The sequence below is a fragment of the Podarcis filfolensis genome (genome assembly GCF_964270895.1).
Source record: "Podarcis filfolensis genome assembly, chromosome: 2".
In the NCBI taxonomy this organism is placed as follows: domain Eukaryota; kingdom Metazoa; phylum Chordata; class Lepidosauria; order Squamata; family Lacertidae; genus Podarcis; species Podarcis filfolensis.
In genome coordinates this window covers 73,671,406-73,686,216 of record NC_139605.1, presented here as the reverse complement: position 1 = coordinate 73,686,216, position 14,811 = coordinate 73,671,406, and the positions used below count along the sequence as shown (strand labels likewise).

Genomic DNA, 14,811 nt, shown 5'->3' with positions numbered 1-14,811 from the left:
CCCGCCCCTCAAAGGTACAGATTGACTAGAATGCCTTTGAAGTCCTTCACTGCCCCTCTTGGCAGCAGGTAAATTATTACCTATAGTTCTGAACTCCTTTCCAGGCTCTGAACATTCTTTGCACATTCTTTGGCTCATGTGTAAGTATGATTCATTTCAGAGCTGTCAGCGGTTGACTTCATTATGTGGTGCTGTAATTGTTACTAGCATTTTTAAAGATCTCACTCCATTATTTGGACTACGCAGATAAAATGTGCTGGAACCCATTACTTCCAATGAATTTATCAACATGGCATAGGAGTAAAAGTTTGAGAGATGACACTTGATTCTTCCACTTTCTTTTCTTTTCTTTTCTTTTCTTTTTTTTGAAGATGAAATTCTTGTTGAATCAATGCTGATCACAGCTTAGCTTCTGTTTCGTGGATGCTCTGAGGAAATGCCACTCCCTGTTCTCATCTAATGACCTTTTCCCAAACCACTTCTCTAAAACCTCCGTAATGAGTTATTATTAAGAATGTGCACCCTTGCTTTGAACTCCTCTATCTTGTTTTGTATGCATGTGTGCCTATATCTCTTTATCTCTTTATGTATATACTGGCAAAGTCAGTCACCTCTCCTGGATTGTTTACACACAGTGGTATATATGAGCGTAGCCATCCCTTGGAAAGTAATGGTATGTATTCCAGAATGTGGTGAAAAATGGGGGCATGCATTTTGAATAAATAGTTACCTCTTAAGTTATCACCTAATTTAAGTGTTTCCCTCTATATATTCAGTTGAATGTTGAGGCTTCTTGGTTACTTGTTGCTGTACTGTAATGTACTGCAAGGTAAACATGGTGACCCCCATTGTTGGGATACTCTAACATGGCACCAATTTCAAACTCTCTTATGATCTGGCTGTAGGGTCACACTGGGGTAATCAGAAAGCAATTAACCATCTTGGTGTCCTCCTGTGATAATCTGAAGGATGAATTACTTGATGTATTGTGAGCAGGAGCGTGTAGCATGCAAAGATTTGTTCGTTCCAAAGAAAACTGCTTTGGTTTGGTGCTTCATATTGACAGCTTGCTTTGGTTAGGATCCCTAACCTCCCTCATTGCAGAGTCTCTGGCACTCCCATTTAACAATTACTTCTCTGGGACATCTTGTTTTGCTTGTATGTGTTAACAGAAGGTCTTTCAAGGCCTCTGTGGGAGCATTGCTTGGAACATGAGCATTTCTGGTGTGGCATGGGGCATGGAATCCATCTTAGAAACAAACCTTTTAAATGGATTTGCCACCCTCTGGACCCCACAATATGTTCTGTGGTGATTCTGAATTGCAGGGGTGAAGTGGGGGAATCTATTTTGATCTTTGACCTGGAACCTTGTGCAATTTAGTATCAGTACTTCTGCATTCTTCAAAATGCTTTCTTGCTTTACTGGAACCTAGAGAAGCTTTCACCTTGGGCAATTTTGAGGCGGAGGCATCGTGGTGGATTGCAGTTTCTTCATCTTCTCAACACACCCACCCACCCACCCCCCAGCAAAAAAAAAAAAAAAAAAAAGAATGGACAGTTTCTATTCCTTATTTGTATACTGAACAGTAGCATATGCTCTACCACCAAAATATCATTTCATGAGCACAGTATCCTCTCTTGTGCTAGGAGAATAACAGGATAATAGCTGCCATTTCTCTCCAGGACTAAACCCTAAACGGTGTCCTCTTAATCAGCAGAACTTGATGTTTAGATTCACATGCATTGTTTGCAGTTCAGTGAATTATTTCTAAATATTATTTTTCACTCCTGCTCTTTTTTTTCTTTTGGTCATTAGTCTTCCAAATTCTGCTGGGTGAATGCATTGCTTTGTACCACAGAGAGCTGTGCTTCTGGGTTTTGAATCTTTAAACTCTGAAAAGTGGTCCCTTACAAACAAAACAGCTTGGCTGCCACACTGTAGTCATGACTATGTTATCTAATGCTATGCACCTTGTCACCCAATAATCCTTTTAACCTGATAAATGCACACTTGTTGTAGAGGGTGTCTGAATGTACTCCAAGAAAAGCTCCCTTGCCCTGAAATCATTCCCCCTGCTTAAAATGTAAATTGAAATTTTCAGGAGTATGTGTGGACTTCCATTGAATTAATCAGATGAGATGATCTGAAAGGCAGCAGCTGCTGTTGGCCCAAACTCCGAAGGAGATCATCATTTCATTTCTTTACTCTCAATGAAACACAGTGGCTGACTGCTGAACTTGACCGAACCCTTTTTTTCCAAATGGGAATGTAATTTACAGAAAGACAAGTGTTATGTTCAGAGCAATCAATTTGGATGGGAATTTCCAGGTTTTAAAAAAGTCAGCTGCACCCCCAAAGGAATGCAGCATGTAAATGTGACCTATAAAACAATTCACAAATCTGACCATTGATAAACAACCATCCGCCATTGTCTCGTGAACAACAAAGTAACACTTTATAAAGCTCAAAAAAGCAACATTCTGATTGCCACACATTAATCAAGACATGCTATGTGACCTAGAACAACCAAACTCATGGCAATAGAAGGAAATGGTCATTTTAGACACATGGTGATTAAAAACAAAACAGAACCGTGAGGAGCAGCCCTTCTAAGAAGTGAAGCTACTATTGCCACTGTTACTACATGCACAATGTTTGCAGCATGGATCAATAACCAATTGTGAGCCACAGTGTCATTGTGCATCATGTCCATAAAAGGAAAGGAGGCATCATACACTTGTCTAGATAATGCAGAGCCATTCCTTGCCACTCCACAATACAGTGGTGCCTCAGGTTACATACGCTTCAGGTTACATACGCTTCAGGTTACAGACTCCACTAACCCAGAAATAGTGCTTCAGGTTAAGAACTTTGCTTCAGGATGAGAACAGAAATGGTGCTCCGGCGGTGTGGCGGCAGCAGGAGGCCCCATTAACTAAAGTGGTGCTTCAGGTTAAGAACAGTTTCAGGTTAAGAACGGACCTCCGGAACAAATTAAGTACTTAACCCGAGGTACCACTGTAATCCCTAAGCAAGGAGTAAGAGAGTGTGCTTGTATCTCTGAAAGGGAGAATGCAGCCAATTATCAACCAATAAAGATCTCTTGGGACCAGATTATGGTGTCTCCTCCCAGCAAATACTTGCAGATGGCTCTCATAACTAACAACCAAATTCCGAACTGAACTAAAGATAGTGTTCCTAGAACAAGAGTGAGTGTGTGGGGCCGTGGCCTAAAAAGTCTAATGTGATTTTTGTTGGCATCAACAGAAGCAAAGGAAAGAATGCAACATTGCTGTCTTCCGATCATTCCATCAGCCATCCATCTAGGGATGCTATAGCGGTGGCTTTTCTGCAGTGACAGGTGGTTGGACAACTTGCCTCTTGAGATCTCTTCGAACTCTGATTCTCCGACAGCCTGTGATATGCAGTCTTGATGAGGCAATGCAGTTCCCCGAGCCTGTGCCATTCTGTGATGTTTTATTTCTCCTTTGATACAGAGTGCTCCCTGGCTCTACCAGGACAAAGAATATTTACATACTTGTGGGGAGGAATCACTAAGTAAGTCTTATTTGTGCACCCTGCAGTGCCTTGTTAATCCTGAACATTTCACTTATTTACTTCTATTTTTATGCTTGTACACAGAAGGCTGTGTGCTTTCCATCTCTGGTACTTAGAACACGCACACACACGCACACACACACTGCTTTAGGTGCTCAGGATCACCTAAAGTTATCAACATTACCTTGTAGCAACGTAAGTAAGGAATAAGCATTCACTGTACTGCTGCTTCAGTGTGGTAGGTGCTCTTGCAACCATGGAAGAGATGCCACTCTTGCTTTTACAGTCTTGTGCTGCTAGCAGCTAGTATGCACACACACTGGTTTTTAGAAGATCAGTTCAGATTTAAATATTCATTCATATGAAAGCTGACCGTATGTTGGACTGCTTGCACTGTTTTCTTAAAATGGAACTGCTGTGGTTCATAATCCAGCTGGCTTTGGGCAGCTTATATTTCTGGCACACGGGCACTCACCTGCTGAGTTCTCAGTATGATTTTAGGTCTTTGAACATTACTGATTTCTTTTTATAAAAAAATCCTTTGAAGGGAGTTTTGCTGTCTGAAGGGGAGGGAGAAAGGGAAGGTGCTTAATCTTCCAATCTGAATGTCAGCATTTTTCCTGGCTGGTTGTTCACAATAGGCATGAAGCAAAGAAGGCTTCTGTATAAATCACTCCTTTCTTTTTAACAGTGGGGGAACACTATGGAGGCATTTTTTGGTGTCCGTCAGGCAAAACTCCTTTTTAAAACTAGTAAGAGAGGTTTTAAGTCGTCCAAAATACCACTGGATAACCGGTTTAGTCACAATGGCCGCTTTTTTCTTCTCTGCCCATTTAAAGCTCTTCAGGCAACTTGTGTCTCCACTTCACAACAAAATGTTCTAGAAGGCGCTATTTAGTAAAACATTTAATGGTGTCACAAAACCCAAAAAACAATAGACATTTCCATGGTACTGGCACAACTCATTTCCATACCCACCCACTGATAAATTACAGTGGTACATCGGGTTAAGTACTTAATTTGTTCTGGAGGTCCGTTCTTAACCTGAAACTGTTCTTAACCTGAAGCACCACTTTAGCTAATGGGGCCTCCTGCTGCTGCTGTGCCGCCGGAGCATGATTTCTGTTCTCATCCTGAAGCAAAGTTCTTAACCTGAAGCACTATTTCTGGGTTAGGGGAGTCTGTAACCTGAGGTGTATGTAACCTGAGGTACCACTGTACTTTATTACCTGCGTTTTGCCCACCCGCTAACAAATTACTCCTGTACTGATCCGTTTGGCAAGTGATACAGGACTATCCAAAGATTTCACCAGTTTGTGTTTTTCCCCTTTCCCTTTCCTAGCTGTGCTTTAAGGTCAGGTGTTCTTTGTATTAGGCTGCCAGCACAGGACCAGTGAAGAGCTGCAAGGGTGATACTCTGCCTGGTCTTCTGCCCCTACTAAGCCTCTGAGGAAGCTTTTCATTATAATATTTTATATTTAAATCATCTCTGAATTATTTCAAACTAGAAACAAAACAAAAAACCCCACAACAAATCTGATTCACTTAATAGTGAATACGCAGGTATTGCACATTGTGTGTGTGTGTGTCTTCATGTTAACACCTGGGACAGGAGCCCGTATCGACCCTTTCTACATCAAAGGTCTTGGGTTCTGCCCCTCTCTCTTGACCATACTTTCTTTTTCCTCCCACTCTGTCATCCGTGGTTTGTGAGCCCTGTTTGGAATGTGGCTTTATTGGATAATGTGCAAGAGGTCATTGATAAGTGACCCATCTTCTCTCACCATTCGCCTCTACCACTTTTATGAGTGCCGCTTGCATTTTATATTTATTGCAGCTATCTCCTTTCAGCAATGCTATCTTCAAATCTCCCTTCTTCCCTTCATTAAGAAATAAAGATAATGTGCTGCTGGCTCTGGATTGGAACCAAGAAAAGTTTAGCGCTGACCAAAAAAAAATTGCTTGGGAGAATTTTGCAGGTTGGAATGCTGTGGGTGACTTGAATATGTGACCACTCTAAACTTAGTTATGTGAGTGGCTCAGATGCTTTTGTTTGTTTATGCTAGGTGTGGATCCAAGCTATGGGTTTCCCAAATGAGAAAATAAGTTCTAGAGAGATTCCCCCGACCCCAACCAAAGATCACATATATGGCACATCCAGGAGATCAATTCTACCAGAGGGCAATCCAAGTGACCTCCCTATTCACCATCCTCCCTTTTCTCTTGTTTCTTTCTTTTTTTATTTTTTTATTTATAAAATTTTCAAATTTAACAAATTTTTTTTTAAAAAAATTATAAACCCTTTTCTCTTGTTTCATGATATCAGCCTTCCGCTGGGTGGTCATAAGAGCAGCATCACTGTTGTCCTACACGGCAGCAGAGTGTTCTAAATACAGGCTTGTTCCCCTCAGTCATTGTTTCGCTTCCTCTGAAATGAAAACAGCTAGGCTGGCTCTGGCTGCTGGCTCAAAAGGTTCCTCTGGCTCCAGGCTGGCTTCCGGTGAACTGTGATTTTGCAAGTTCCTCTAGTAGCAGGCAGTGCTTCATCATCTCCTCTGCCTCGTTTGTTTTGCAGCAGGGGGTGGGGGTTCCCCTCTTTTTGATAGTGCTTGGGATTTATTTCTCACCCCCTTCCCCAGTCCATGTGGAATCCAGACCTTTATGCTCTTCTGCACAGATGCCGAAATGCTGCTTTTAATAATCCTTTTAACTGTAATGCATTTATGTGTGTTTTCATTAATATTGGCTTCTTCATGCACACCTCCCCTAATAGGTACATTTCTGTACACCTTTTCTTAGGTGCAGAACTGCACTGCAGAATTCAAAGAGGTGTGCATTTTGAAGGACAGCTGCCTTTTGGTTTGCGTATTGTTTCCAGAAGTGTTAATTAAGTAGATTCATATTCAAAACCCAAACCAAACCAAATTTCTCCCTCATCTGTAATCCGTGTGTATGTGTAGGCTTAGCTGCAGCAGTGCCTTTAGATGACCACCAACTTGGATGGCTTGAAAAGAGAGTTAGACAAATTCGTGGAGAAGGCAGCTATCAAAGGCTAATAGCTGCAATGGCTCTGTTCTGCCTCCACAGTCGGAGAGGCAGGAATGCTTCTGAATACCAGTTGCTGGAAACCGCAAGAGGAGGGTGTTCTCCTGCGCTCATGTCCAGCTTGCAGGCTTCCCACAGACACCTGGTTGGACACTGCGAGAGCAGGATGCTGGACTAGATGGGCCAAAGGCCTGATCCAGCAAAGCTCTTAGTATGTTCTTATAAGGAAACAGACGCAAACTGTCTCTTTTTGTTCTGTCCAGTGCAGCTATCGCACAGCATAGGCTTCCTTTCCCGCACACCTCAAGTGTGAATCCAGAGCTGGAGGAATTTGCTACGCTGCGGACGCCTTCCAAGAAGCTTAATTGAAAAGGAAGCTTCTTCTAGTAGCTCTCCTCTAAAAACAAGCTGTGTAAACCACGGAAGGAAAGGCAGGGCTCTTGCAAGGGGCTTGCAGTTCCTCACAAGTGAAACCTCTGTTAATAACAGTCGGCTCTTGAATTCTAGCAGCGGTCCTGAGAGGAGTGGGTGGTGCCTGCATTTCTCTTCAGCAGTTTGTGGCGAAATGCCCCACCCTCACAAGCAGGCCTAATGCCCCGCCTCATAACTGTTTGCATCCACTATCTGATCATCATCATCATTATCCATGGCTCTTGCAGCGAACTCATTCTCCAAGTGTGTAGATCCTTATGGATCCAAGACAGCACCACCCACACAGCGGAGGGGAGTATCAGCAGGCTCAGCTGGAAGGGGAATTCCATGTTTGGCAGATAAACACAAATCTTTGGGTGGGTGGAAAGGGAAATTAGGGGGCTTGTTTGCAGGGGATGGATGGGGTGGAAAACTGGGAGGCAGGGAAAATGAAATGGAGTGTTGTTGTGTGGCTGGCTAGCTGGAATCCTGTACAGGAGCATTCCACACGACAACATTTTGTTGCAGGTATGAAGAACCTGGGGGTGGGGAGGCTTTCTCCTACTGGCAGTTTCCCTTTTCGTAAGGGTCCCCCCCCCCTCCAAGAAAAAAAATATGATTGACTGCTCAGACTGAGCCTGCTGACAAACCCTAGACCAGTCCAAGGCCCATACAGTGGTACCTCGGGTTACATATGCTTCAGGTTACAGACGTTTCAGGTTACAGACTCCACTAACCCAGAAATAGTACCTTGGGTTAGGAACTTTGCTTCAGGATGAGAACAGAAATCATCCTCCGGTGGCGCGGCAACAGCAGGAGGCCCCATTAGCTAAAGTGGTGCTTCAGGTTAAGAACAGTTTCAGGTTAAGCACGGACCTCCAGAACGAATTAAGTACTTAACCTGAGGTACCACTGTATTATCTTCTGGGCTACCTTCTGAGGCCCAGGGGTGGGCAGGACCAGAAGCAAAAGTGGGCAGAGCGACAAACATAATATGTTACCTTCATACAGAAAGGTAGTTTTTACACAGTCATCTATGCCTCCATCCAGATGAGCAAGAAGTATCTGAGTTCAAGGACACAATTCCGCCAGGCAAAAATACTTGGTGTTTGAAGCAGGGCTGGTGTGGTGTATGGCCTGAGGAGAGGGAGCCTGACCGTGGGAGAATACCAAGGGCCACATTTGGCCCCTGGTCCTGAGGTTCTCTACCCCTGCCCTAGACTGTCAAGCAGCTTGTGGGGTTTCTAAGTCGTATAGAGTAAAGTTCTTCTGTCCAGCCCAATTCTTGTGAGGATAAAGAAGAAAAGTTAGTTAATTTTATTGTACCAGAGGGCTCCAAATTTTACTGAACCTTGTGGAATCTCCTTGGAAAGACAAGGGCTAGCTTAAGAACGATTAGGTCTTAGCACATGAGGATTCCAGAAAGAACTTCCAGAGAGAGAACTTTTTAATCAATTAAACCAAATGTTAACATATATGAAGAAAGTTTATTTGGAGGGTAAGGGGAAAGGAAGGCAAAATTGTTTTCACTTAGCTTGTTACTTTTTGAATGCTTGAGTAGAGTCTTGGGTTTCAGAGATTGTGCAGAGTTCCAGACAAGATTGCCTGAAAAAGCATCCATTTCTTGTAATGGGTCTCCTGATCAGCATAATTCTGAAGGAGACAGGGAAATGCCTCGCATTTTTGGGGGGGGGGATTTGAGACCAGTGAAAGTTGAGCTCTTTCATCAGACGAAGTATCATGTGTAGCAGTGACAAAGGAAAATCTGTCTCTTGACGCAAGTGGTCTAAGTAGCCAGTCAAGAATTCACTTAGAGCTCAGTTCCACCTTCCTGTGCTTCTGAACTCCCATTGCAGAAGAACTAGCCAGCGGTGACGACTGTTAATAAGGGGTTAAATTGGGAAAGTGTATCGGAAATAAAACTCAGAATATTGGCCTCTTCAGAACTTCTCCACAGGGGTTCCAAGTCACAGATCCTATAGGTGGCTCTGTTTGGTCTATATCAAATTCTAGGGGTTCATCACACGGGTCTCACATCTTCAAATATAGATGCTTCTGGATTGTGTGGGTTTTTTGGATGACTGAGTGTCAGTCACTAGCAGGGATGTAAAAGTCTGAGGTCATCAGATTTTTAATAAAGCCCAATAAGAAAGGCCCCCAGAAAAGAATTCCAGCAACAGACTGCAGTTTTTCCTGAAGTAGCTGAGCAGTGACCCTTCTACTTCAAGTTCTAAAGGGAAAAGCGGGCATACTTAAAAGTACTTCTCATCCTGCTTTTTTCCTGGTGTTCATGACACTCCTGTAAAGAGCCATATAAGAAGGATGGAAGAAGAGGGAGAGGGGAATAGACCATATCTCTTTCTCCTGGAAAGAAACAGGACTGTGCAAATAATGTGCATGCAACACCCAGCAAAGGCACTCTCTCAGCACCAGTCTCCAAAATGCCATCATCCAGACCGTGCTGGCTTTTACCTCAGAATCGCAGCTGTGTTACCACCGTCAATAGCATGTGCCTGACTCAAGCACACCTTGAGTGTTTATGTTGGGAACTAATCCCTTTGTAAACTCTCCGCAGGCTTTCTAAACAGAGACCTAAAAAGAGAAAGCAATAATGTAGATAAAAACTGGCCTCAGTGTTCCTCTAGTAGAAACATAACACACACACACACATGCCATCTGATGAGTGCCTTGTGCAAGATTCTGCCTGGAAGGTCCTGTCTATGCAGAGACAAAGTTTTATATGCCCCTCCATCTGGAGAATTTATTGTGTACCGAGTACTAGATAGTGATCTGGAGTGTATGGTACTGCCCTGTATTTACACAGATTGGTTACCTAATAAGGCTACTACTAATTTTAGCTGTTGATCTGGGGTGGTGAGAGAGAGAGAGAATATGCCTTTATTTTCCTTAGGAAATCTTGTGCTAAATATCCTAGGTCTGGCAAACCCTGCTTATAGTCATTCTCTTGCCTGTGGTCTCCTCTGCATTGTGTAAAGAAGAGTTGGCAGGTGGGCAAAGACCGCTGACCCAACATACGATGAGCTGGGAGTTCAGAGAATCCCACCAGCAGATTTCTGAAACTCCACCACCTGGGGCTGCAATATATGCATTTCCATTCCTCAGTGGATGAAGAGCTGCTAAGGCTTTAAAGGACTTGGTGGATCTTGACTGGCTTATGGCTCCAGACAACTGTATTCAGGCCAGAACTGAAGTCTAGAGGGGCACCCTTGACCCACAGAGTTTAATCTGCTTAGATTGCTGTCAAACCAGGGTGCTAGTAGTTCAGACCTACCTGTTGGGGGCCTGGGTTTGAGCCCACCTGCCCCCATTTCTAGTTGCCTTTCCTTTAGCATTTTGTCTGAGATTGTGCGTATTTGAGTGGGGATGGTTTAGAAATTTATTGTTTTAATACTTCACCTTATGTTGGGTAGCATCCATATTCATTATTTCATTTTAACATGTTGATTAGACTATTAGTACATCATTTTATTTGGCACATAACTCTTAACACCCAATAGCACAAATTATACTACCAGCTGTAAAGAAATAGCACCCTGTACAGGGTTCACAGTTGTGCAACTGCTGTGCCAGTAGCCTGGTTCTCATGTAACACTAAACCATGGTTTAGTGCTGTGTGCATGAGTTGGAGTTAACATGAGCAAAGATTCATGTTTGTATGTGTTCCCGTCTTCTCTTTCCACATGGCCAGGAGGAAGACTTCTGCGAAGCTGTGTTTTGCTTTGCTTTAATCTTGGCTTTTCTTGTTGTGTGAAACAAACACTGCCAGATTTCTCCTCAACCAAACATCATAGAATCATAGGTTCATAGAATTGCAGAGTTGGAAGGGACCACAAGGGTCATCTAGTCCAACCCCCTGCAATGCTGGAATCTTTTGCCCAATGTGGGACTTGAACCCACAACCCTGCAACTAAAAGTCTCCTGCTGTACTGACTGAGGTATCCATCAGTATATCTGGTCAAAACCGTGATCTCTGCCTCATGCTACACAAGAACCTGAGATTAAGAGAGAGCAAGTGTCCTTCTCCTGGCTCACGGGAGGAGAGATCTGTGTGTATAAGCCCATTGCTTTGCTCATGCACTTGGTTGAAAACCATGGTTTGGTGTCAGGTGTGAACATGGTCACTAACTTTTTGCTGTTGGCAATACTTTCTTACACTGTTTCCTTTACTTTTATGATACAGGCCAAAAACAGAGAGACAGGTGCCTTAGCTGCTGCCAAAGTCATTGAAACCAAGAGTGAAGATGAGCTGGAGGACTACACGGTGGAGATTGAAATCCTTGCGACTTGTGACCACCCTTACATTGTAAAGCTGCTAGGAGCCTTTTATCATGACAGCAAACTATGGGTAAGATTAATACACTGCTCTCTTGTCTTTCAGCCTCCGAACGATGCTAGGAACTTGTGAGCTTGAGAATAAGACATTGGCTGCAAATGAACATAGATTGGCTCCAGGTAGCTTTGTGTAGAAGCCCTGTTGCAAAAGCTACTTACTGGATACCTTAGAACTGCTTGCTGTTTTAGATCTGCTTTATAAAGGCAGTAACAGTTGTGTGTGGAATGGAATCCTTTAATTTGTGACCTCTCTGTCTACCACAATTCTTTAACCTGTGATAGGTAACTGGGTTTTGTTAAATGACCAGCTTTACCCCCATCTTTATTCCAGAGGCCACTTATTTAGCTGGACTAATACATATCTTACTTTCTTTTTTTTTTTTTTTTTTTGCTCTGCTGCACTGCATTAAAGGCAAATCTCCATACTAAAATGAAGCTTTGTCTTGGTAATGAATAAAGTAAGTGTTTGTCATACCAGATTTTGGTATTCCTTGTGGTGAATGTTCTTTTGAAAGCCTTCAGTAAAGCATAATGTAAGAACAGGTCTTGGGCTTAACATGATGTCAGGGACGAGCAGGGGGATTGGGAGAGGCAGGTGACGGGGAGGTTGATCCAGGGGGAGGGGCCAGTGATTTGTGAGGCTCTGTGCTGCCCGTGAGGGGGCTGCCAGGGATGGAGGTAGAGGGGAGTCAGGGGGAAGTGACTGGACAGTCAGAGACAGGGAGGCGGCGGGAAAAGAGCCAGCGGGTGGGTCTCAGAAGTTGAAGAGCCTTTGGAATCCCCTCCACGCTCAAGGAGGGACTTGAAGCGATGGGAGCAGCTGGATCTGCCTGTCAGGAGAAGCCATCAGGTGCTTGTGTGCCCTGCATCAAACCAGGGGGTTTAAGAAAGTAGGAATTGATGTGGCTACACTGTTGCTCCAACTGTCTGTGATGGAGCACAGGTCTGCAGAGGCCACAAATCCTTAATCCCTCAAACTAAGGGCCAGAAGCCCAGATAAAAAGGAAAGGGTTTGCCTGGTGCATAAAACTAGACAAAGAGGGTATCAGGTGAGCCTTCCTGAGGAGAACATTCCCAAAGTAAGGAGCCACCACTAAAAAGGCTTGTTCTCATGTTACCACCCTCCAGATGACCTGTGGAGGGGGCAAGTGGAGAAAGGCCTTAGATCGCGATTGCAGGGTCCAGGTGAGTTCATGTGAGGAAAAGCTTTCAAAATTCAGTGGGAAGGAGTTTGTCTTAAGGTATATGACCATTTTCTAGAGCCAGTATGAAAGGACAATATGTTATGCATTTCCTCTTGCAAAGACAGCAGAAAGTATTCAGAGCTTTTCTTTAGAGGGTGTGTGTATTAAAAGCATAATGATGATTGTTTAAAATATTGGCTCTAAGACCTGGAGAGAACCTTTTCCAAAACATTCCTGGCTTTACAATATGGAAATCAAAAGAGATGCATAAAGAAAATGGACCTTGTCCAATCAGAATATATGTAAATGGAAGAAATTACCCAAGTTCACCTAATTATTAGTGAAAAGATGGTTGGTGGGTATGGGCAGGAGGTTGCACATTGGGGCTTTTTGGAAGGAAGTATTTGAGCAACGCGATTGGAGTGGGCTACAGGGACAAGGAGGGGAATGACTCACATGGTAGCCTCTCTCCCCAGCTGCCTAGAACGTTGATTCTAATCGCATTTTCTTGGAAGGAGACACACTTGCTTAAAGATATGCAATCGCTGTATTCAGCCTTTTCTAGAAAGCCGTAAAAGATCTAGGTCTTTTTTTGAAGTGATTGGCATGCTGAACTGGTAAGTTGCATAGAAAATGGCTCAAAGGGGATGTTGTGGGTGGAACAGGTAGCATCTTGCCTGCTCCTGCTTTAGTCATTGTGGTCGCTCCTGATACAGGAACAGCTATGAACAATGGCTTCCACGTTTCAAATAAGACGTTAGCAGTTGGGGGGCTTTGCTCAGTTTGGCAATAGAAAATGCATCTGACTCCCACTTGCAAGCTGTTGTAGTTTTTGGCTCTTATATTTATTCTTCAGACCTTTTTCTCTTCCATGATGGCTTTTTCATGCACAACCCTAAAATGCTTTTCAGCCTCTCTTCCATTTGTCTGTGCGTGTGGGTGCTGTTTATAATGAGGTGCAAATCAGGAAAGAACCATTTTAGTGCATATTCTAGACCACACAGATTTTATGGTCATGTTTACAGGCCGAAGAGAGTTTCCTTCACTCTTTCCTGCAGATTTGTAACGGTGAGAGTAAAATGTGTATTTGTCAAGTGAGGTGTGCTTTCTTTTCAAGATCATTAAAAAAAAAGCTAGTATCCAATTTTCTTTAAAATATGTACATGATTTAGTTTGATTCTCTTAACCAAATCATACCCAGGTTTCTGTCACTCACAACGGTAGATTCAATTTCCTTCTGGTGTCTGAATTCCTGTCGTCTTGTTCCCCCTCCACACACTGAGCTGGTTTGCAAGACACAGTAATACAAAATACGCCTTCGCAAAGCCACCTGAACGTTCCGGTTTACAGGTAACAGCTCATATCCACTTTCACTCCTCTCTGTTCCTTTTGACGGCTGTGCTGAGCTGAGCCAAGAACAAACCATGGTTACAGCTTGTGGTAAGTTAAGAGAATGCTTCACTGTGAGTTGGGCTGACATGATAAGCCAAACCTAAGCCAAAGCTTAGCTCAGAATGGTGCAGCAGTAAAAATTACGAGAGAGGAGCAAAGTGGCTATGAGCATGATCTTGCGAAGCCAAGGATTGGCTTATGTGTCATGCCGATGGGGCTCATTCGATCAACATGTGGAAGGTTGCAGGATTGCGGCAGGTGACTCCGCTGCCCACCTGTGTGTGGCTAAGAGCCCCGCTCCCAATCTGTGTGTGTTCAGTGGAACATAAGGGCAAGTCCTACTCAGGTGTGTAGTTGGGAATTGTGGTCATGGCATAGCTCCTCATTGAATGGATTGGCTTCATGCAAGGTCAGCACACACAGGTTGGCAGCAGAGCCAGCAGCTGTGATCACACTCCCCTCCTTGTCCTAATGTGTGAAGCAGGACCATGCCATTATCTCCTGCAGAAGTTTGTTTGCCTGGAGCTAAGCTCTCATCTATAAAGACATGTCTGCATAAGGCTATTTTCACTTATCTTGTCCTTGCAAGCTGTGCTGCACCTCTGCTGTGACAAACACACACGCTGGCAAATTGTCTCTTTTCCTCCAAATGGCAGATTTGGGGTGATGTGTTTGTGGCTTGTAGCACCATTGTGGTTAGCAGGAGCTCTCAGGGTAGAACAACACCCTGCACCCTGTGCAGTGCTTTCTGATTCAACTCCTCCAACACTTCAGGTTGTGGCCTGCAGAAATAATGTTGGAAAGGCAAGGAACTCCAGTGTGGGCATGTCCTGAGGAAGAAGGCACTTAGCAGTTCTTTGGAAGCTG

The 14,811-nt window shown here is 43.7% G+C and overlaps 1 protein-coding gene across 2 annotated transcripts in view; it reads left to right on the top strand.

Moving 5' to 3' along the window:
- The window catches only part of STK10 (serine/threonine kinase 10), a 64,673-nt gene that overhangs the window by 14,156 nt on the left and 35,706 nt on the right, over positions 1–14,811 (top strand). The window contains exons 1-2 of one of the 2 annotated variants that reach the window (XM_083593848.1): positions 3,504–3,559; positions 11,217–11,381. Coding sequence is in view for 1 of the 2 variants with exons in the window: in XM_083593846.1 (XP_083449972.1) it covers positions 11,217–11,381 (165 nt within the window). In the remaining variant the exon portion in view is untranslated. Of the gene's footprint in view, positions 1–3,503; positions 3,560–11,216; positions 11,382–14,811 lie in introns of those variants that run through there. The other variant, XM_083593846.1, reaches the window with a different exon arrangement.